At 34.9% G+C, this 25,381-nt stretch overlaps 1 protein-coding gene across 3 annotated transcripts in view; it reads right to left on the bottom strand.

Annotated features, from left to right (window-relative positions):
• The window catches only part of LOC126970786 (uncharacterized), a 167,971-nt gene that overhangs the window by 52,367 nt on the left and 90,223 nt on the right, over positions 1 to 25,381 (bottom strand). Inside the window, exons 3-5 of one of the 3 annotated variants that reach the window (XM_050816875.1) lie at positions 16,583 to 16,694; positions 14,407 to 14,542; positions 13,786 to 13,918 (exon numbers count right to left, since the gene is read on the bottom strand). In XM_050816875.1, coding sequence (XP_050672832.1) covers positions 13,786 to 13,918; positions 14,407 to 14,542; positions 16,583 to 16,685 — 372 coding nt within the window. In that variant the 5' untranslated portion in view covers positions 16,686 to 16,694. Of the gene's footprint in view, positions 1 to 8,179; positions 8,350 to 13,785; positions 13,919 to 14,406; positions 14,543 to 16,582; positions 16,695 to 25,381 lie in introns of those variants that run through there. The other 2 variants (XM_050816876.1, XM_050816877.1) reach the window with 2 other exon arrangements.

Below are 25,381 nucleotides of genomic sequence, written 5' to 3'. Positions count from 1 at the left end.
TTTAGGAATAGGAACTATAAGCATGAGACTTTTAGATCCAAACGGACCAGTGAGCCATAAAAGTATAGATTTAATTATTAATGAAAAGAGACAATGCCATCTTAGTGAATACAGTCTTACTTTAGTGATTATGACCTTTAATTCGCTACAGTTGAATGACTCGATTTTTACACGCTTTTTATTAGCTTCACCTGTATGTATGTTTGTTTGTAACCAACTGATTTGGGTGCGATTTTGACACACTTTAAACGGCCAGATTTCTTTCAAACTTCGGAGATTTATCGAGTACCGATGACAATACATTAATTTGATAAAATTATTTCATTTTTGAATTTGCAAAATAAGATTTTTGTTAAAATATATAATTTTTTCATTTATCGTCGATAAGGCAGATTTTAATCTCTAACCATTATCTTTTCAACCAAAGCGTATTTATTAGTTTTTTTAACTATCTTAATGTCGTATCGTCCCGGAAACACCGCACAAGAAAGCTCATTCCACAGCTTTGTAGTATGTGGAAGAAAGTCCTTGAAAACCGCACTTTGGAGGACCGCCACACATCCAGTTTTTATGAAGCAGTTATTTGAGAGTTCGAATTTTCAACATTGGTATTAGACAATTAGCATTCGATTATAATTTCTGGCGTGCTATCTCGCATTAAAATCTCGATGCACCGAAACGATAAAATCAATGATTACTAAATTATAGCAATACGAAACCTGTACATTAAATTTAAGCATAACATTAAAATTCCTAAGGATATTACGACATGTTAGCATGTAGTGGGTGGGAACTATTTGCGAAACTCGATGCAATGTTACTCACGTTAGATACACGATCCTGATCGAGCCAGATTATACAAATGATTTCAGTTTTATTTTTAAGATTTAAGACTTCGAGTCTCGTACCAGATTTTGGAGAGGATGCCTCGTGTAGAGGCGAAACACGTGTCGAATTGTTTAAATATTGGCAGAATTAACATTAAAGAAAACTTAAATCATTTGTATAATTATGGATTTCCGCAAAGTAACGCCTACTTCAATAAATTTTCGAGCGAGATTATTTTCATTATGAGAAAAGAGAAGAAAAGTTTACTGAGTTTAGTTATTTATACGAAAAATCTATATTATGATATATTTAGCAATCAATAAATTTTAGTTAATAAAGGAACAAACACTTATACACATGACTAAATAAATGTGCACATCACTCAGTTTGGTTAATTAGTAAAATTAAAATCCAAAAACATAAAACTAAATAACAATAATGGTTATGAGATCAACTTAAGTAATTTAAATTTGGTTATTAGGTTACAAATTACCAGATTTTATTTTTATTTTAAAAAGAAGTAAAAATAAATAACCTCATAATATGATGATAAAGATCTTATTTAATCTAGGGTTAAAAATGTTTGTATGAAAAAATGGGCATGTTATTTAACTTTATTTTAACTAAAAACTTTAACTGTTTTTAAGTTATTTAACTTTAATTAAAAACCAATATCGGCTAATATTCGATTAAGACCAGAAGTAAAGCAGCCACATTACGATAAAGCACGTAATATAAATTAAAGAGATTACATAAAATACTTTCATCTGCTAATTGATTCCGCGTAATTAAATATTATTTTCGGATTAAAACATATTTCCGATAAGATCATGAGTTAAATTACTGACATGTAATGGCGGTACCACACAGGATGCCGGCGTTTATTTGCTAGCGCTAAATGACTTCGAGCGTTCACATGTAATGTAATGTTTATGAAATAGGCTGGCAGGAAATATAAATATATAATATATGAATTGCCGGCCTTGAAGATACCAATGTCATATGAAAGTAAAAACACCGCTCAAGAAAGTTGAAGGTTCCTTGAAACCCGCACTGTGGTTAAACACCACACCTGCAAATGGTGAGGATGAAATGGGTTAAGAAATTAAATAATATAATGTGTAAGATAGACTGCACAAGCCTCTCTAGCTCAGTACCAAGTATAAGAGATCTTGCATGCATAGGTTGATTTTTTTAAGAAAATAAGGGACGAGACGAGCAGGACGTTCAGCAGATGGTAATTGAACGTCCTGCCCATTACAGTGCAGTGCCGCTCAGGATTATTGAAAAAACCCCAAAAATTCTGAGCGGCTCTACAAATGCGCTCGTCACCTTGAGACATAAGATGTTAAGTTTCATTTGCCCATTAGTTTCACTAGCTCTTCAGATCGAAACACAGTAATGCTTACACATTACTGCTACACAAATAGGCGCCGTTGTGGTACCCATAATCTAGCCGGCATCCTGTGCAAAGGAGCCTCCCACTGATAGATATATACATAGGAGTTGAAGAAGCGAGGGAAAGTTTAGGACTGTATCAAATCAAATATGTACTGTAATTTCTGTAAGCTTTTCTACTTAGTCCTACGCTGACGGGCCCATTGCGATGTAGTTGAATTTGTATCGCTTTACATTACGCCTTAAGTCGTTTGAGGATATGTAAGGACTCAGATTATTACAATGTGGTGCTTAGTTTATAGTCTTGAAAATCCGACTTTCTGACGTTTGCACTTTTTACGATTTTTTATCGGACATGGCTCTTTCTCAAAAACAGTGATGTAAGAGGCTGAACATCGAGGTTTCCACGATTTTGTGGAATTGTAGTAGTAGATAACGGCATAGAACAACTTTCGTACAACTTTCGTACGATTAAAATCGGTCAATTTCTTTCTAAGACCGTCAGGATGCGTGCAAAACCCTCACACGCTATCTGTCTGGAAGCTGCCTTATATTATTATCGTTCAATAAACTTGATTGGATATAAAATGTCACTTAAGTTATGTGAAATATGTTAAATTGTATGCCAAATAAAATTGCAGTTTGGATACAAAAGAAATTATTGTTCATTGAATTTCGAATATTATCTGCCTTGACAATTTATATATTTTCTGTAGAATACCGTATTTTAATCAACTTATGTATATGTATTACACGTTATGTGTATTATGTATTCTATATTTAATTATTTGGTTTAAAAAAATGCTCGAATGCACAATCACTCATATAAACATGTACTTATTTGTTTCAAGTTTTCTTATTTCTACTATTGTTCAATCCGTAGGTATTATTTTAGTATACTTCAACTGTTATCTTTATAAGTCGTTAGCCACATCCAGTCCTTCTTATTCCGTATAAATGTTGTTTTGTTGAGCAATTTTTATGTACCCTCATTTTTTGTAATTGTTCACTTTGTTTGTGTTGCATGCTTAGTCATAGAAACTTAAAGTAATATTATAGTGTATATTTATATAAAAATCTCATGTTAGTGATTTTATGTTAAATCTTATGAGAATAAATGTCTTTAAACCGAATTATATTATAATTTTAGAGTTTGTCTACTTAAATCAATCGATCGATATTTATGGTAATAAAACTGTCCTCCGCCAGATGTCACTAAAGCAGGTAGTGGTAAGTAGTGCTTTAAGTAAAGATAAGATTATTGTACTACAGTCATTATTTTCGTTATATTAACTGTAGAAATAATTGCATATTAATGAAATGATTTAAAAATATGTCAAGAATTCTTGACCTCGTAATAAGCGATTTAAAAAAAACATACCAGAAAACGGGCTTTCGCAGTAAAGTTACAGGTCGCATTCCAGAACCTCGTTTTTACTAGAAAATCCTTAATTCTCCGACCCATTAGGATCTCAATCACAACACAAAAATAACATTAAACCTTCCGTATTGCAAAAAATTGCCTAATCTTAATAGATGTCACTTATTTGCCTATTTTAACACTCTAGGTTTTCTATAAAAACTTATAGAATCTAAACATAATAACTCTGTTACTTCTTTACTAAAAAATAAGATATTCCAAATTTAAACTTTGTGAACCGTTGCCGCCAAAAATTGCCACAGACTAACGAAAAGTTAGCGCGGCCGAACAATTTTGAAAGTATGATCAAGAAGCGCGACGGACATTGAATTTCAAACAGCTGTACTTTCTAAGTAGATAGAATTAGAGAATAATTCATTAATTTTAATATAGCAATTAGACCTTCACCTAATATTATAAACATAAATCATTAATTGGAAAATTAAAAGGGCTTACGAAACGAATGATTAATTACTTCTGATTGATGAGTCGATAATGTGACAGTTATTGAGAGAGAAATGATGAGAACGGTAACGGTCACTTTTTAAATTCAACGGCAATTCTGATTTGACGATGTGACATTTATTTTTCAATCCATATCCTGCGTTTAGTACATCAATAACCGATCTATGGATCGTTATGTTGATCTGTCATATTTTAATCTTGGATTCAGCGATTTAGAAAAGGAAAGAGATGCGTGGATCAGATCTATTGCGTTTTTATAGACTTAGAGAAAGCCTTTGAAAAATTGATTTGGAATGAATTGTGGAAGCAAATTGCTATATTTAGGGTGAATAACGTACTGGTTCAAGCAGCAACTATATAGGTATTGTAAAACTTGCGTTAGGATTAACAGTGGTGCAGAACTACTATGGATTCCAGTTGTCACTGGCATTGAAATGGAAATTCGGAATCGATTGACAGATGATACAAGGGTTGGATTCAAAAGACGATTAGTCATGCAGGTTTACAGAGCAATTTAGTGGATAGAAGTACCGAATAGGACACCTTGGCGTACTTTACATAATCAAACAACGAGTGCTTACATTAAAGGTTTGATGCGCTAGGAAAATTGGAGAGTTTGGCAAATGGTTTTATTTATGAAAATAAGGGACGAGACGAGCAGTACGTTCAGCTGATGGTAATTGATACGCCTTGCCCATTACAATTCAGTGCCGCTCAGGATTCTTGAAAACCCCATGATTCTGAGCACTACAACTGCGCTCGTCACCTTGAGACATAAGATGTTAAGTCTTATACCAGTTACGTTATTAAAAGTTACCAAAACACAATAATGTTTACACATTACTGTTTCATGGCAGAAATAGGCGTCGTTGTGGTACCAATAATCTCTTTTGTAATCCCTCCCTGCCTATCCCCCTCGAAACGAGGGGTTGTTAAAAGTCGTACAAACGATAGTAATTATCAGAACAAGTCAAATATAATTTGCTAATGGTATTACCCGCCGCGATGGCAAACGTCCTGATGGAATGACCCTGCTGGCTTGGACACGGGAAAGGGCGCTGGTGTGGGACCCGACTTGCGTCGACACTCTGTCCTAATTATATAGTCATGTCCAAGTTACGTCAGTTGGTGCTGGGGCTGCTACTCCGACTGCCGAAGACGACAAGCGTCGCAAATATGTTGGTCTCAGATACATCTTTGTGCCGTTTGGTGTCGAGACACTTGGCCCGTGGGGCCCAGAGGCGCGAAGAATTTTCAAAATACTTTCTTCGCGCCTCAATAAGACTACTGGCAACCCAAGCGCTGGCAGATATTTCGGTCAACGGATCAGCCCAGCTATTCAACACGGAAATGCTACCAGTATTCTTGGTACTCCTCCACGTAATGATAGTTTTAATTTTATGTAGTCATAGTATTGTAAATATAGTTACAAGATTTGTTTTGTTTTAATAAATATTCTTAGATTTGCTAATTTAAGTCAATACATTACACCTATTAAAATCAAAGTGATAGATAAACATTGTGGAGTCAGTTAATAAAGTCGTATTACCATCTCAGTATTTCTGTATCGTTCAGAGCTTGAGGAACCATCTACGTATTTGTATATTTAAAATCCGAGTAGGTCAACAGTGGTTCGTCTGACAACCGTTTTGCAATAAAACCGCCAGGATCGTGTTTCTAGTTTTAGAACCGGTCTTCGATTTTAAATATAATTGCTCCATAAATCGTTCGTATTTGCGTACGATATTTACGACTGGGCTCTCAGATTGGGCGAGTTATGTTACATCTGTGACTAATTAATCAAACCAAAAGGAATTACAGCCGAATATTGTACTTTGCACTGAAATATTATGTTAAATTATTCAGTACCATACGACATATGTACCTTCAAATTTTTTTTCATGAAAGAGACGTACTAACTAGCGTATAAGTCACCTGAATACATTCTCTTGTAACATCAGAAAAGTGTAGAAAAGTGGACTTGGATGAAATCTAATTTGCAGCATTTCGTGCGAAGGTGGAATTCGGCATCAGATATAAAAACCGCACTGTAGAGGAACGCCAGACAGCCAATCCCAGCGGATGAAATCTAATTTGCAGCATTTCGTGCGAAGGTGGAATTCGGCAGCAGATATGAAATCGCACTGTAAAGGAGCGCCAGACATCCAAATAGACGATGACATCCTAGTTTGTGGCAAAAGTTGAGCACGAATACGATCAAGCTCTTTAAAACAATCCCCGTGTTGAATGCTGTAGAAGATGTATATCGCGTACACATTCTTAAAAGGCAGAAACACTCCTGTGATTCCTCTGATGTGGCAAAGGAATACATATACTAAAGCGGTTAATCACTTAATTTCAGGTGACCCGTACGTTCATTTGTCTTCCTCTATCCAGTTCAAATAGCCCTCCCACTGGCAAATAGCCAATATATGAACATGAAACGCATAAACGAAGTACCAGCATTACACTCAACCAACACAAATACCATAATAATCAGTTTTATTGCTCTTGTATATAATAAACATATTACATTTCCCGTTCCATATCCAATAGCAAGCGACTATTGATCAGACACTGAGTCACACACAGAACTTGTTACGACTCCATATTTGTCAGCCGTGATCTTGAACGCCTATGGTCAGAGATTACGTTCTTTTTATTCATTTACGGATAAGGTTTTATTAAACTTATATAGATTTTATTACACACATATATAAAACGTTAATTTCCCAGATTAATTAAGAATTGACTCGTTTTCAACTATTTTTAACCATACCTTTGCATACTTATATAAAAAAGCTATTTGTTATGGCATAGATTGTAAAGGCACTACTACGGCGTGAGGCGAAACCTATAAACACGATATTTGTGATGCAAAAACGTGCTTCTTGCAATCAAATTATATGTGTAGGTACTTAAATATAATGTCTATTATTATATCAGTGACTGTATCTTATTTGTGTCTTCAAATTATAAATCATATCGATAGCATAAAATTAGCATCAGCCAATTTTGATCCTAGTAATAAAGATATTATTACACTTGATTTGCCAACAGAACTGCCTTTTAAAGTTAATATTGTTTAAAGTGCAATTTGTACGCTTCTACTACAAGAAATATCTGTGAATAAATTTCATAAAAAACATACCTATACCTAACATTAGTCCTTATTTCAGTTATGCGAAAAAAAAAACTACCTAGTATATTTAAATATAGCTAATTATGTTAGCATTATGTTCGGTACATATCCACTAATGACTTGCATAGTCTAATATAATTACTCATACCTTTGATCGATAAAAACACAACCAAATAACTCATTCTTAATATAGCTTTGTTCAGTTGAAAGAATTCATATGATTATCAATTAGAAACAAACATATTATATAAAAAGAAATCTTTTCTTTGTAATATTATTACTTACGATAGTTACAGGCCTGCAATAAAATTTTATTGCAAGTTATTTAGGGCCTTGAACGGATTTCGCTCCAATGCAGATAACCACAATGTAACATTTAGGAAAATCGTATTTATTTTGAAAGACCCCAAGATATATCCAATTGGAAAAGTTTTCGCGTGACTGAAGTTCCATCTAAATAAACAAAATAACCAGTTCTTTACAAACAGCAATAAACATTGTTATAGTAGTAAAAATAACAAATATAAATATAGTAAAAAGAACTACATATACAATAAAACAAATGTTACGGAGGAGTTTTGGCGATATTATGTCAAAATTTATGAGTTTTTACCATAAGACCTTTACCCAATGAGAACCTATTACAATGCCTCTGCGTCTGTTCCATTTATATTGAAATATTTTTATTTTGTTAAAGACCTTAGGACAATAACATCTTTCAAATATTTGATATTTTTTCTCTAATTACTGTTATTATTTTAATGATATTATTATCTAAGTAATATATGGACGTGTTACGGAACTAATTCGAGTTAATTTTTGAGCAAATTTCGCGAGCAGCATAAAATATAACGTACAAATAAAAAAAAACGTTAGTTGTAGATTTGTGGTCAATATTTCTTATAAATAGAATTGTTGCAAATTACTTTTCGGCTTGAATACTCAAACCATCACATCACAGCTATCTTTTCAACTCAAACACTCGAATAAAAACTTTTTACAGTAACGGGAACTGGCACACACACCGCAGACTGGGTTCGAAATAAAAAAGTATAAATTCAAATTTGACACGACGGCGGTTTGAAGCGCGCGAGACTGCCGACTGCATGATTCATCCCAAGCGGATAGGAGGAAAACAAAAAGTCTTTGACAATGTCTGGAATAGATAGAGCTTACGTCTATTATGTTACTAAATTGTACTTCGTTTTGGTTTAGCAATCTTGTTTTCTTGAGAGATATATCAACTAAAACTTCAATCAGTCTTGACATATTGTAATAATTGGTTAGTTTACCTACTCTTCGTATTTGGAAATGATGCAGAACCTTCGTTAAAACTTTCGTTATTAAGATTATGCACATTCAGGACTATGGCACAAACTCAAGAAGTAATGGGAATTATTGAAAAAAAAAATAGATTTGAAAGAGCGACGTCTCAAGACCATTCCCTTATATGCAATTATTGTGGTTTAACCACTGCTGATGAGACAAACAACCATGCCAAGATTTATGAAAGATTCGACAGAGGATGGTAAAATTAGCGGTACACTCGTAGGGTTAAGAACCACAGAAGTATTACTTCTGGAGGCACAGGTTCTAATCCCGCATCCTCCATAAGTTTGGGTTAACTTAAAATATATATATATACGTACTAATATATATCTTATGATTAGCCAAATATTTTAAATTTGTATTTTATTTGAGTATAAAATTGTTTACACTTTGTAAACAAGGCATGATTTTAAATTAACATAACCAAGGCACTTATAAATCATGAAATTACTTATCGCAAAATAATTAACCTTTTTTAACGGCCGCATAAAACTGGTAAGCTCCGTCTATACAATCCTATATCAATGCAAAAAATATTCCTCGATCAAATGCGAACTTCATCTCGGAACTTTATACGAAAATAGAACTTATAACGAGGTATTAGAGTACAATTATTTCAACATGAGTCGATGTTACCAACAGTGATTTAAATTAAATAATTGCCGTCATATTATGTGGAATAAATAAATTGTTATAAAGCTTGGTTTCTGTAGAGGTCCTGAAGGAAATTTTATGCGGTATCAGAGGCCGAACACGTATCTATATTAGTAGTAGGTGATCACCGCTTGATGCTGTCTTGCAATGCCAGAGGAATCACAAGAGCGTTGCCAACTCCAATTGTGAATGTATACGCTTACCATACTTAGATTAATTGAAAATCCATAATTTTGACTTATTTCCACCACCACGTCCAGTCATATTTTATACAGAAGATGTGAAAAATGAAAATAAGGCTCGCTCTGTTTGAGCAAGGAGCAGTTAAGATCAAACCAGGAAAATAGCTGGAGACTAAATAAACATCAACATTCTATAGGGTGGGTAGTTGTAGATTCAGCCGCGAAAAAGATAATACGTCTTATACAGATTATAAGTCCCACATCGTTCATAAATTTTGGTAGGTACAAATAAAATTTGTATATTAAATCCCAGAAGTAAAAGATATCACTTAAAAATAATGCTGTGTGCTCCATATACAAAGGACATCTTGAAGGACATACATCAGCATCTGTAAGGACATGAAGTCCCAACGTACCAGGATTAAGACTGAGGACAATGTAAGCTTTAAGTACATAATTGTTCTCTTGCCCCGCGCATGCATTGGAAAAGCCGCAAATGATGAAGAAGAAGAAGATGGCGAGAAATTGTGAGGTGTATTGCATCTGCCCCTATTGAAACTTCTTGACAATCACGACCAGAGCGTATCGACAGAGTAAAAGAAGTTGTTCTAAATGTTGTTGTTTTTTTATGAAAATAAGGAACGGGACGAGCAGGAAGTTCAGCTGATGGTAATTGATACGCCCTGCCCATTACAATGCAGTGCCGCTCAGGATTCTAGAAAAACCCAAAAATTCTGAGCGGCACAACAATTGCGCTCGTCACCTTGAGACATAAGATGTTCAGTCTCTATTGCCCAGTAATTTCACTAGCTACGGCGCCCTTCAGACAGAAACACAGTAATGCTTACACATTACTGTTTCATGGCAGAAATAGACGCCGTTGTGGTACCCATAATCTAGCCGGTATCCTGTGCAAAGGAGCCTCCCACTGGTAGATGATCCAAAATGTTGCAGTGTCCATGAGAATGGACACATTTGACCTTTAACCCCACCGAAAACATTGCAAAAGCAAATGCAGCCGTTACCAAGACCATTACTCTGCACCACTCACCAGTGGGAGGCTCCTTTGATCAGGATGCCGGCTAGATTAACGGCACCTTTTTCTGCCGTGAAGCATTATTGTGTTTCGGTCTGAAAGGCGCCGTAGCTATTAAAATTACTGGGCAAATGAGGCTTAACATCTTATGTCTCAAGGTGACGAGCGCAATTATTGTAGTGCCGCTCAGTTTTTGGGTTGTCCAAGAATCCTGAGCGGCACTGCATCAGCTGAACGTCCTGCTAGTCTCGTCCCTTATTGTCATAAAAAAAAGCTCAACCATCAGCATCAGATACTCAGTCTGTCCGCCTGTCACCTTCACTCACGCCGGCATCTAGAAGCTGGTATAAAAGAGAAAGTGGTTGCGTTTCGGCGAGTCATGGTAGAAATCGATGCCCAATAAACTGAACACCAAAATAAATATTTACAGGTAATTGATTTAGCGGGACTTCTATTTTTTTAAACGAGAGCGCGAGAAAAGCGCATCTTTTTGGTCAGTATTCAATAAGTTTTTATTGATTTCCCTTAGATTAAGGATTGGTCTTGTCGCAAAATGCGGCAACTAATACTACGCCCAAGTGGGAGTACTCGAGCCAGTCTCGAACTAAAATACCGGGTCGCGTTGTAAAACTTTGTAAAAATAATACTACAAGAAATAAGAAAGATACTGGGATCACATATCATTAGCAAGTATTTTGTATTATATTAATTTCAATTTTCAATGTAAAATAACACGAAGCGTATGTTACAAAATTAGAAAGATGCCATTGAGTGTCAAGATGCCACGCATACAAGCATCTAATAGTTGCCGTAAGTAATAAAACAGTTATTGTTCTTAGATAGTGCAGTATCTAGTTGGAGCGCAGCGGTCAAAGCATTAAATCAAAGTAATCTATTTATAAATGAATTAATTAATTATAGCTCTATAGCAAGTGCATTGCAAAAATTTTAATATTCTTCTTGGGTTTTTTAATAGAATCAAGTACAAAATTCAACGAAAAAAATCTTGATATAAATTTTACATAATGATTGAGAAAGAATAGAATAAAAACTTATCAATAGAAAAAAAATATGTTTGATGAAGGCAGCGCAAGATCAATTTTCGTGGAAATCTTTGGGGGACGCCTTTGTCCAGCAGTGGACGTCTTCCGGCTGACATGATAATATGACCATGATGATAGAAAAAAATACAAAGTCGCCACAAATTTTTACCACTGTGTATAATATTGAGACAAAAATCACATATAAATAATATCATATGTGACCCTGAGGTCTTACCACCTGACAGTCCAGGTTGGGCTATCAGGACTACTGACGCCTAATATTTTGCTACCATTCTAGTTTCATCTACCTGTCTACTTATACTGTTAGATCATGAAAAGCTTTCTTAGTTGTTACTTATGTTTAAATCATTTTGTACATAATTTTCCGTGGTATTAAAAAATATACATACCTAAATACAAATTACATTAAATATACTTCGACTAATAATATATGTGAAAAACATCTGCGTATTTTCTGTGTTAAGGAAATATATTTTTCTCTCTTTTAATTAATATGTATAAAAATAAGAAGAAATAGAAACACAGCAGACATAACTTCATCTGAAGATAAATCCGCGTCTAGTAGTTCCATGACACACCCATAGATGGCGCTGAACGACAAATGAATAACGATTATTGTTTCGACCAAATATGATTGGTTAATTGAAAGTATAATAAAGCCATCAAAAACATAACTAGTATGAAAAAAGCCTCGCAATTTAGTTCTTCAACTGTAGAAAGTTGGGGGATCCATTTAATAGCAAGTCTGTCAATTTATTTCGTGTCTACTTAAGAGTCCTTCTGCTTTAATTTATTACATAATTAGCTAACGTAACAAGATGTTATAGTACCCTTATTCAATATTGAAAATCTTTTATGTTTTAAATAAATACATTAACTTTTACATCGCATGAAAACAAAGTGAATGCTTTTTTTTATTAAAAACACAATGTATCTCACAAGTACAATATACATCTTTATCTAAACGAGTTTTATTCTTCTGTACGTGTGTTGACAGTGAACTCCTCCTAAAAAGCTGAACCGATTTGAGTGAAATTTTCTGGGTGTGTTCAAATGGATTCGGGATGGTTTAGATTCATAATTGAACTACCTCCTACATGGCTGGACTGATTTTGGTGATTGTTTAGAGTGTTCCAGTGAATTTGAGATTTTTTTAGATTCTCAATACAGTCGACATATAATTCTCCTACGTATTTTAGTGATATCCTAACGTCTGAACCGATATTTTCAATTTAACACACGTGTACAGGACAATGTATGTCGGGTCCGCTAGTATTATATATAATTAGATTGTTTAGTGCGAATATAGATGATACTGAGCCATAAGCTGGTACTGTTATACCCCGGTCGAGAAATGAGAGCTATACCACAATAAAGTAAATTCATACCAGAGCACCCGAATCGACGCACGCACACATACACACGACTTACACAGCCGCTAAGTAATCTTGGGAAGACAAAACTATTGAGCGTCACGCCGTACGCCCGCCTAGACTGGTCGCTGTCCGGGTAAAAATAACTGCGCCGCGCTAAAATAGCACCACCGTATAAATTTGAAGAAGACCACTGAGTTACACTACTGTTCCGTAACTTGTATTGTGGCTATGCTCCATGGCGTGAGTTTGTGGGCTTTGTGGTACAAAGAAAACAATATTGACGATGTGTTAATTGATATGTGTGATAGACAGGGATGTGCATTGGCTTTCTAGCAAGGTAGGCACTGTAAATCTAACTAGTCGTAGTTTAGCTTTGGTACATGCAATCTGGACACCCATAAAATTTAAAGCAAACTATAAAAAAAACGTAAGAACCATTTTTATGAGTGTTCAATAGAAGAGTGGTTATAAAACCACGTAACCAAATTAAACTAACTTTAACACTCTATATATTTAGGTTCACAACGAGGTTTCACCAAAGAGGCTCCTTTGCACAGGAAGCCGGCTAGATTATGGGTACCACAATGGCGCCTATTTCTGCCGTGAGATGTGTAAACATTACTGTGTTTCGGTCTGAAGGCCGCCGTAGCTAATGAAATTACTGGGCAAATGAGACTGAACATCTTATGTCCCAAGGTGAGCAGCGCAAGTATAGTGCCGCTCAGAATTTTGGAGTTTATCAAGAATCCTGAGCGACACTGCATTGTAATGGGTAGAGCGTATCAATTCGCATCATCTGAACATCCTGCTCGTCTCGTCCCTTATTCTATTTGTGCCTAATTGGCTATATATAACATGCACGCCCCTGGTGATAGATGCTGGTGTACATACCCTGTGCGAGGAGGCGACGTGCGCGCGGTGTTGCGCGGGCGCCGCACGGTCGTCGCCGGACTCGTCTCCGGACCGCTCGCCCGTGAATACCGAGTCGTGCGATACTGACAGCCCGCTGCCGTACGCACCCTCTCTGTACACACAAACCATATGTTACCACAAAAAAAAAACCCATTTGTCGTACTACAGCTCTTCGACAACACTTCCCTTAGAGCCTCGCCTTGCATCGGAATGGGTCCTCCAAAGTGTGTCCGGGACGATTCGACATGGGTACCTTCAAAAAGAGCGCGTACATCTTCCTTACAGGCCGGCTTCTACATACATAGCTTCTGTGATTCCTCTGGCGTTGCAAGACAATATGGGCGGCGGTGATCAATTAACACCAGGTGACCCGTACGCTCGTTTGTCCTCCTTTTTCCTTAAAAAAAAGGTCAGCTTCATCTATAAAAATTAAATTATGAAATTACATATGTTATTTATAGAGTTTTTATACCATTACAAATACGAATACAATAGAAATTTGTTATGAAAACATGAGAATCCACACACAAATGCAATAATGTCTTGAAAGTAATTTACCTGTAATTTTTGTTTGTTTAATACTATATAATAATTACTCACTTTCTTCTAGTCTGACGGTCAGCCTCAAGCAGTTCACTGGTGGAGCTGCTCTTGGGATCAGGGGACGTGTCTGCGCGACCACGACGCTTGAACATCCGCCGCAGTCCCCGTAGGAACCGACCCGTACGACCTTCGCCTGAAAAGTCACAATTCGTCCATTACCTTTTAAATATTTTTTAAGTATTAATTTTTGAGGGTATTGAATGAGACTGAGCTATCACACTCGGTAATATAACGCTCGCTTGAGTAAAGTCACGTTTTACGTCACAAGTTACGGATACCGGACTGTTACCGTTTAATGACAAGATCTTATCTATGTCCTATAAAGTTATAAGTAGTTCAATGCTTTATGTGTATAGGTTATTGAAATGTAAGTAATCGTACACGGATAGATTTGTCTACCTCTAGTAAGTAAACTAAGGATAGATATTCAAGTTCAAATTCAAATATTTTTATACAAAATAGAATGTTACATCACTTATTGAAAGTCAAAAAACTACCACCTATTCCAAAATGAATGCCTGAGGCCTGAGAAGAATGATAGGTTATTGAAAACGGCAGTAAGTCGACTAACCGTTCCCAATATACTATCTACATATAGAGATAGATTAGTACCTTCTACTGTCAGTAATTAGCTGTCAATAATCTGAAGCAATCGCAATATACCCGATAAGTCCTTCTTATCACCAGTTCATTGTTGCAATTTCCATACAAACTTCTATCCCTGGTAAGCTATAAGTCGTCCCATTGACAGACAGCGTGTACGGATAAGATGAGTTACCATCGATAAGTTTATTGGGACAGAAAAGTCAACGATAGTTACGATTTTTTATCTCAAGTAGGCCACAACCGGAGATAGACTGAATATTGGGAATGGCCGTAAGGAAGCTAGACCAGTCAGAGCATTTACAGTGTCTTTCCATTTAGGCTAATAAATAGAGGCCTAATCATTACTCTATTCAGATTTATTTTTATCAATTACTAGCTGACGCCCGCGACTTCATCCGCGTAGATAAAGGGTTTTTAAAAATAATAAGCAAGTATGGAATTGAAGATTATCTCATGTCCTATTCCAATAAAGGCTCCCGTTTTCGCTCCCGTTCCCAACATATTATATAAATGTGAATGACGCGACTTTCAGTTTTTCACAAATCCCGCGGATCCATGGATTTTTCCAGCATAAATGGAGCCTATATCCTTTCCCAAGCTCTAGTCTATCGCTGAACCAAATTTCCTTCGTAAAAGCGTAACAAACGAACTTACATTCACATTTATAATATTATAGTATATAGTAGATATCTCTGGAACCATTAGAACTAAGGACTTGAAATTTGGTAGGAATATCCTTTTCACCGAGTAGAGGTCAGCTAAGAACGGATTTTCCAAAATTCCATCCGCAAGAGTTTTTTTTTTATTATAAACAGAACAACGTCAGTCGGGTCAGCAAGTATTTCATAAAATCAATAACTATTTCGTAAAATATGCTTCCTGTTATTATAATGAAAATGTTTCACAGCAGAACTGTCACAACGTGCGTCAATAAATTCTCTCATAGAATTTATGTCAATATAAAACAATTTTGGAAATTTTATGGGTCCCTCGAAATAAAAATCCTATCCTATCCTATCTCTCAGGTTGGACTAATGAAGTAATCCGCATTAAAATCCGTTCATTAGTTTAGGAGTTAACTGGAACAACGATTTTCATAAAATTTAGTATACAGGGGATTTCGGGGGCGATATATCGATCTAGCTAGGTTTCAATTTTAAATAATATAGTTTTATCCGTGTTTTAATGAGAAACTGCTAAAATAACATTAGAATACAAAGGTAAATTTCGCCACTATATACAAGACTATATGTATATAGCTCAGATGGGACATTGGGTGATCCGAAAAGCAGTCCCCGGTTCTAATCCGGATGTCCTATTAATTTTTTGTTAAGTTATGTTATTATATAAACCTCCATACTAGGAAAACATAAATATTCATCATACAAACGATTGCACCCAACAGGATTCAAACCCGAAACCGATGACTCCATACTCAGGGTTCAAAAGTATATAATATGTACTGCACTGTATACAGTTTGTAGGTGAATTACTTAGTACTTACTATCTGAATATGTTGCTCATATCGCCATTCTTATAACAATAATAATAAAACAAGTGGTAGTACCATGGGTGTTGGTGATTGTGTCGGCGTGCGGGGATCGGTAGGGCGGCTCCAGCGAGCCCTCGCGCACGCACGACATAAGACCCGCGCCGCCTCCCGCCGACATCCGCACTGCCTGCAACACACAACAACATTATCACAAACTGCTCAGCACTACACCTACTTGTCATATCTTAAAACCGCTAAATTGTGCGTCTTATAATTTTGTAAATTTAGATGTATTACACATTACATGCGCGTTTCGTCGTGCAGAATCATGGTGGGTCCTTATCGTGGTGACCACCAAGCACCTTTTCACTATCGTTGAACATCCCAGATATGTTTTGAACTTCTGCAAGGAATCGGGCTGATTGGCAACTGGCCAACAGTGCACGAAAATTTAACCCAATTGCGGAAACAGGGCACTCATACCATAACATACTATAGAAGCTGTACTGAAACCGAAAAATGGTTCTGTTTTGCCAACAACATGGTCCATTAGTCTTCAAACTTCAAAGTTAAAGGCATGAATTTTATCACTTTTACTGCCAACGTAAGTTGTTTTTAAAATAGTTTACACAAGCTCAATATACGGCGGCTGTTAAATATTCATTGATCTTTTGCGAGAGCCTCGGCTTGCTTTTAATTTGATGCTTTAAATTGGTTTTTATCTTCCATGCCATGCATTTAGGTGAATAATTTTGTCTTTGAGCAAGAGGTATAAGAATCTGTCTATGCATTGCACGTTCCTTTCCTCAGAGCGCTATTTGTTTCAGATGTTGTTAAAAATAATACAGAAGGAATCAATTTCGTGAAGATTATACATTGGTCCCGCTGATACTATGCCATTCTTCGTATCTAGGTATTTCTAACTTAACTACTTTACTACTTAAGTACTTAAGATTATTGGAGTGAAAATTTCTTTTGGCTCGTTAAGCATTTTATTTTTTTGATATTGAAGGAGTTCTTCTGTGTCATTTCTTTGACAGAGATCCGCCTAGCGAAACTCTCTAAGAAAAAAACGAATCGCTCGATTATATGAAACGTACAGTCATTGATAGACTGACAGGTGACCGCTATACTCTTAAAAAAACAGAGATAACCGAAATCAACGACATTTTAAGCAACTGATCGCTTTTAAACTTAGCCGGATTTTACTTCGTCACCAATCAGAATACTGCAATTACTACTATTTCAAACTTATGTCAAATGACTGCACGTTTCATACTAAACTAAATTTCAATTTTTATTTACGCAGCCTCTTATTACGTAGTATTTACATCCTCTTTGATTTGATTATGCAACGCTCGTTCAGTCAGTCAGCTCTATTCAAAATTTAAGCAGCGCTATTTTTACACGATTATAATTGTGTATATTGTTAAGTTATCACTTTATAAATATAGAACGATAAAAATATTTGTAATTCGTAATACTAATCTCGTATTAATTGAAGTTGCCATTTCTGTCTTGTTTCAATCGGCACACGTTCTTATTGAGCTATTAAGTATATTGACGTATTATTATTATAATAATTTCGTGTTAATTCGTGGATCTAAAATTGCTTGCTTATGACTTCTTACTGTGTGTTTGAAAACTATCTTATTCGCTTTCTTGTCGGCTCGAGGTCAAATTGATAATTTTAGGGGACTCACGGAAGTTTTGATACTTTTACGGATTAACTAAAATATTGATGGTTTTAAATAGTTGATAGTCATAAGGTAAATACTTACCCCCTTATTCATAATGGTCCGCTAACTTTAAGCAGCCGCTTAGGAGTGTTTTTTCTCATTCTGACTTAGGTCAATAGAAGAAGACAGAGTGAGAATTAGCAATACTTTAAGTTTGCAGACTATTATGAATAAGGGGGTATGAATAAGGATTGGTCTCCGCTGCGCTGCAACTAGATACCGCACTACCTAAGAACAATAGCCTTTTTATTACGGCAACTATTAGATGTTTGTGTGCGTGGCATCTTGATACTCAATGGCATCTTTAAAATTTTGTAACATACGCTTCGTGTTACTGGAACGAAGTTCCTTATCGCGCGTTGCTAGACGGAAAAAATTAAGACCGAAAGTTGTCACGACACTTTTTTATACATAAGTAACAATTATTTACATCTGACACATTTCTGACAAATTACATTGATTGTTTAATTTATTTATTTAGAGCACTGGGGACAAGGCCAAATCAATAAACGAATATTTAAATCATATTTAAATAGGTTTATAACTGCAAAATTACATTGACATAAAAGTAAAACATAACGACGTTAACAGTGACCTTTACCTTTTTGATGTTATTGAAGATAAACACAACGACATCTAAACATAAAAGTTTTCAGAGATTTTGCTGACATTTGCGACATTAATAAATTTTTTGGTTTCTTCGTTTATGGATATTATTATTATTAGGACAGGCAAAGGGTTCAAGCCAATACAGCCTTATTCCTCTATATTCAATAATTTATTTCCCGATTTTTACAATATAGTTCTTTTTACAAACGTAGAAATAGCACGACCAATAAATAATTTTAAGGATATTTTGTTTTGTTACGCTAAAGAAGTATAACTTCTTGCGTGCATACATAAGTACACACTTTTTTTTATTTTGGACAGTGGAATTTAGTCGACACTGCCCATTTTTTTTTTAGAAAATCAGTTAAATTAATATTTTCATAATAAGGAACTTCGTCCCTATCCGGTGTCCCACGACACCACACGGGTTTTTTACAATAAACAAGTATCAGCTTGTCTTGTCTCCTTCTATTTACCACGCTATCTCAAATTAGCCGTAACATTTCGTTCCGCGCATTGCCTCTTCTAAACGGGAGAAATCCTATCGCCTGTCGCACTCCAGCTCGCGTTCTGGCCCTATCTCCATCTCGTTCCCGCGCAGCATCCATATCGATCTACTGACCTTGACCTTCTGCGGGTTAACACGTGCCGACCCTGAATACTGAACAAGTCGTGAATTTGCTGAATTTTTTTTCGGTTGCACTTGTTTTCATCAATCATTTTATGATTCGGTGAAAGTTTGACGCTTGAGGCACGCATGTCTGGCAAAGAATTAGTAGTTGATTTTTGACTTTGTTGTAATTTACATTGTGAACTGAGTTTAGTAAACGTAGCTGTTATGTGATCTGTGATTTATTTATTTTTTATTTATTTATACTATTAATCATTTACAGAAAGAATCTTAAAAGCTAACATAGTCCCGCAAAACTGTTTGGACAGTTTGTCTGCAGGATCAAGTCTCTTGTAATACATTAATGCTTATTAGAGCATTGATTTTATACAAGTGTAATTAACAAATATTGATAAAAAATATAAAAAGAAATCTAATTTTAATTTTAAGGCAGTGTTGACAATAAATATTTCTTAGGTTAGTTTTAAATTTTCTTTTACTGGTTTCTAGTCGGATGTCCTCAGGCAAGCTGTTTAATAGATAAGGTAGGCGTTTTTTCAAAGTCCTACCTCCGTGGTAGTTATTGATTCTAGGAACCTCGAACTTACCAGCGGATTACTTGATTTAATCCTTATTCCAGGATCTATTGGGACTTGTCAACCCTAATTTGAAGAGACACATAGGCTTCATTACTTAAACATAATAATAGTGTTCTCAATAACGGACTTGGAATTACCAGGCATTATCATTGGTCAACTCAATTTTACGTTTCGCATTGTCATTGGTCGTTTTAATAGGCACCTACATACTACGTCACTTAATTAATAGATGTCTTAATTAATTTCTACATTATTTTTATAAAACTATTTGTTGGTTAAATTATTTGTCTAGGTACAAATAAAACCATCCGACGATATTATATAAATATAATAATTATTTTTTTAGGACTGCTAATTATATTAATTAAGAGAAAAAAAAAACTACTTTTTCATAAAAATTGTTCATAAAATGAAAACTACTGGGCCAAACTGAATTGAGAACCTCCTCTTTTTTGAAGTCGGTCAAAAAACGGTTATAACCAGAGTGAATTTTCGATATCCAATGTCAATTCAACAATAGTATAAACTTTATAGTATAACTAGCTGACCCAGCAAACGTTGTATTGCCGATATTAAAATCGCGATACAAAAGTAACTGTTGATCGTACATGGATGAAAATTTGAAGTTGTATGTATTTTTTAATGCTGACTCATAATCAAACATATTTAAAAAATAAATTCAAAAAAATTAAAAAAAAATCGTGTGGACCACCCTTAACATTTAGGGGGATGAAAAAAAGATGTTGTCCGATTCTCAGACCTACCGAATATGCACTCAAAATTCATGAGAATCGGTCAAGCCGTTTCGGAGGAGTTCAAAGTTTATATCTTCTATATATATAAAAATGAATTGCTGTTCGTTAGTCTCGCTAAAACTCGAGAACGGCTGGACCGATTTGGATAATTTTGGTCTTGAATTATTTGTGGAAGTCCAGGGAAGGTTTAAATGGTGAATAAATATGAAAGTGTCCGGAATTAAATAAAAACAACAATTTTGTTTGTCCTTTGATGTGTCCCCCGTCGTCCGGTATTTGTTTTGTATGGACGTATTTTCTGTGAGAGAATTTATTGACGCACGGTTTGACAGTTCTGCTGTGAAACAATTTCATTACAACAACATGGAGCATATTCTACGAAATAATTCTTGATGTTATCTTATCTTATATCTTTAAACGAGCAATTCTTGTATATAAATATATATATAAACTGAATCTTGGAAACGGCCCCAACGATTTTAATGAAATTTAGTATACAGGTAGTTTTGGGGGCGAAAAATCGATCTAGCTAAGATTCAGTTTTAAATAATGTAGTTTTATTCGTGTTTTAATGAGAAACTGCTACAATAACATTAGAATACAAAGTTAAATTTTGCCACTATATACAAGAATATAATATTTCAGATGTGACATTGGGTGATTCAGATGTACTATAAGTTGTTTTTTGTTCAACTTTTGTACCTTCTTGAAAATCCGAGCAAGGCTCGGGCATCCAGGTACTGAATATTAACAAATTATTAAAAAACATAATATTATTTATTATATACAGATATAATATTATATATTATATACAACGTCTGTCGGGTCAACTAGTATTAGATAGATAAAGTATAACATTGGAACTAGTTATGTTAGATGACATTGAATTATAATACAACACACGGTCATTAGTGCCATGTTAATGTAATCTGATCCAGTGATAAGGTTTCTGTACCAATGTGGGAAGCCAGTTACGACCACAGCGAAGATTATCTCTTGTTCATAAATTTAATTTAACTTACATTAGATTGTAAATGTAATGCATTTTGAATTATATTTTCACATTATTATAATCACTATACTTAGATTAAGGATTGGCCTCCGCTGCGTTTCAACTAGATACCGCAGGCGTAGTCGCAAAGTGCGGCAACTAATGCTACGCCCAAGTGGGTGTACTCGAGCCAGTTTCCAACAATGTGTGACGTTGATGTGCCATATGTTCTGTTAAAGTTTGCTTATACATAATTGAAACGAAAACGGGTCAACTTCTTTTCCCCTATCTATTATGACCAATACATGAATCTGGTCAAATGTGAGTTGGAACGAAGGGTTCCGTATCATCGTAAATCATTAATATTGTCACCCCGACAATAGTGAAAACTGTTCTATTTTATGAGATACAGATAGACGGACGGATGATAAGTTTTTCATGTAGTACATAGCGAGATGATTGTTAAAGAAAGATAACATTTTGCCCAAAATAAACATACGGTTTTTGCAACACAGACAGCATTGCGCTGTTGCCGCCTCTTAACACAGTTCATACGAGGCGTCATAATTGTTCACACCTCTACGTAGGGCTGTCACCTTAACATACCTATATATCTTTATATATATAATTCTTGTGTGCGTGTGTATGTCACTGAACTCCTCCTAGACGGCTGGACAGATTTTGATGAAATTTTTTGTATGAGTTCAAGGGGATTCGAGGATGGTTTAGATTCACAATTAAACTACCTCCTAAACGGCTGGACCGATTTTGATGATATTTTTGTGTGTTCCAGTGAATTTGAGATTGGTGTGTGGAATCAGGTGGATTCGAGAATGGTTTAGATTTGCAATTAAACTACCTCCTAAACGGCTGGACCGATTTTGATGATTTTTTTGTTTGTTTCAGTGAATTTGAGATTGGTTTAGATTCCCAATTCCGTCCATATAATATAATTCTCCTGCTCATGTGTATGTTAGTGAACTCCTACTAACGGCTGGACCGATTTTTCAAATTTAAGACGTGTCTACAGGACAACGTCTGTTGGGTACACTAGTATTATATAAAAATGAATTGCTGTTCGTTAGTCTCGCTAAAACTCGAGAACGGCTGGACCGATTTGGCTAATTTTGGTCTTGAATTATTTGTGGAAGTCCAGAGAAGGTTTAAAAGGTGAATAAATAAGAAAATGTCGCTAAATTAAATAAAATCAACAAATTTGTTTTTCCTTTGATGTGTCCATACATAATTTCTATCAGAGAATTTATTGACGCACGGTTTGACAGTTCTGCTGTGAAACAATTTCATTACGACAGCAGGGTGCATATTTTACGAAGTAATTTTTGATGTTATGATATATTACTGACAAATTCAAATAAAAACTTTATTTTATTTATTATATACAGAACAACGTCTGTCGGGTCAGCTAGTTTGATATAATATCAACCATAAATTGACAAGCCCCATAATAGCATTGCATTAAGTTTGTTGTACGTTCTAAATTACGTTCGCTTGTAAGAAAAAGTAAGAAAGGAAAACATACACTTAATATAAAAAGATAAAAGTACAAAACAAACCAAAAAAGAACGTATTTAAATAGTAATTGATTTAAAATTAGAGAGTTTCTGTGCGGTGCAGGAAATGGGTCACCGACTCAGGATTATCTGTGATACGGCCGTGGCTATGAAGCATCACTGATTTTCAGTGGTAGCGGTAACCTATGAATGTTACGAAATCTCCAAACGCGATTTTCACCCAATGATAGATAATTTACACACGTATTAAGGAAATATGATCAAAAAATAAATACATATAATATGAATATAATGATTCTGGTTTAATCTATACATATAAATAAAATTGGAGTGTCTGTTTGTAATATTGAAATAACCGTTCCTTACTACATGTATATGAATATAAATAGGTAGATTCAATAAGATAAATATTTTGTTATTTTTTAACATTCATAAGTGTCATTTCCGTGACCTACGTGAATAAATTGATTTTGATTTGATTTGATTTGATTTATATATATATATGTACATACACCAAAATAACATTTTGTACAATTTTTGTCTGTTTGTTCCGGCTAATCTCTGAAATGGCTGAACTGATTTTGACTTTTATTGGCAGTTAGCTGATGCAATAAGGAGTAACTTGGGCTACGTTTATTTTGGAAAAAATCTTTTACTTAAGAAAAATAAAGCAATGTTGCAATGTCCAAGAAACGGTCTAACTCTAAAAATAATTTATATGGCAAAACAACGTTTGCCGGGTCAACTAATACAAAATATATATCGAATCTCTTGTATTGAAAAGCTTATTTTTTGTTTTATCTAAACTACACTTTAATATTAACTTCGAGTATGGATAAGATTTTTGTATGGTTTATTTTTATTAATGAATCATTATAAGAATTTGTGAGGGAAGAGAAAAAAAAATGGCATGTAAATCTAGATGCGGGCAGAAGGATATTAAAATTATGAAATTTCAATGCTAATATTCTAATCCTCTCCACAAAATGGACCCACGATCTGGTCAAGATCGCCGGAGTAGGATGGACGAGGGCAGCGCAGGACCGATCGTCATGACGATATTTGGGGGAGGCCTTTGTCCAGCAGTGGACGTCTTCCGGCTGAAATGATGAATATTCTAATGGTGAAGAGATTTTGTTTGTATGAAGGCGCTAGTCACTGGGCTTACTAGTCAGATTTGAATAATTCTTGCGCGAGATTCATGAGGTTGTTCATTACTATTGTTTTGACGTTTGAGTTTTTTTTTCCATCACTTTACATATTCTATATTGTAATTAAAACGAATTGTAAAACCAAGAAGACGAGTGCCAATGAGTTTCTTGCAACTTCTCATTAAGATTCAACCATTTTCCGAAGTAGTGGTAACTGGTAAAAAGAAAAAACAATGACATTCAAAAGTGTAATGTAACCTACATGAATGACGCGATTTTAATTTGATTTGATAAAGACTACAGACCTCTCAGCTAGCCTTGAATATTGATTTTGCAAAGTAAATCGGAAAAAAGCCGCTCCGAACTGGCGCTACGGTGTGCGCTGGCGTATTGTTTAGTGATCCATGAATACAATGCTCTACAAAATAATTCATCAACTCAATTCAAATATTTTTATTCAAAATAGATTATACACTCATATAATGCGTGCTTTGGCAATATTGATATTTTTTCCACTCGTGTGGGCTCTTTCAAAAAGCTGGCCATGGATTATCTTAAGAAGAATATTACTATATTAGACTAAGCCTGTAGAATAATAACAATAAAACTAAACGAATATATTTTTTATATCTACACTTATATTCATACATGTAACTTTTGTAATTAAGTATTAATTAATAATTATGTGGTTGACGTAGTGGGTAGCATGTTTAGTATTACTGTATTATATTATTACTGGTTTTTTTCTAAGCACTGCGTGCTACTGTTTGTTGACCCGAATAAATAAAATATAAATATATAGACAAACATTTTACACAAATTATGTTTGCCCCGAACTAGGAATAGCCTGTACTATGGGTACAAGACAACGATATATTTAATACAATA

This window comes from Leptidea sinapis, chromosome 22, assembly GCF_905404315.1.
Source record: "Leptidea sinapis chromosome 22, ilLepSina1.1, whole genome shotgun sequence".
In the NCBI taxonomy this organism is placed as follows: Eukaryota; Metazoa; Arthropoda; class Insecta; order Lepidoptera; family Pieridae; genus Leptidea; species Leptidea sinapis.
The sequence above is the reverse complement of the archived record's forward strand: the minus strand, read 5'-3'. Positions and strand labels throughout refer to the sequence as shown.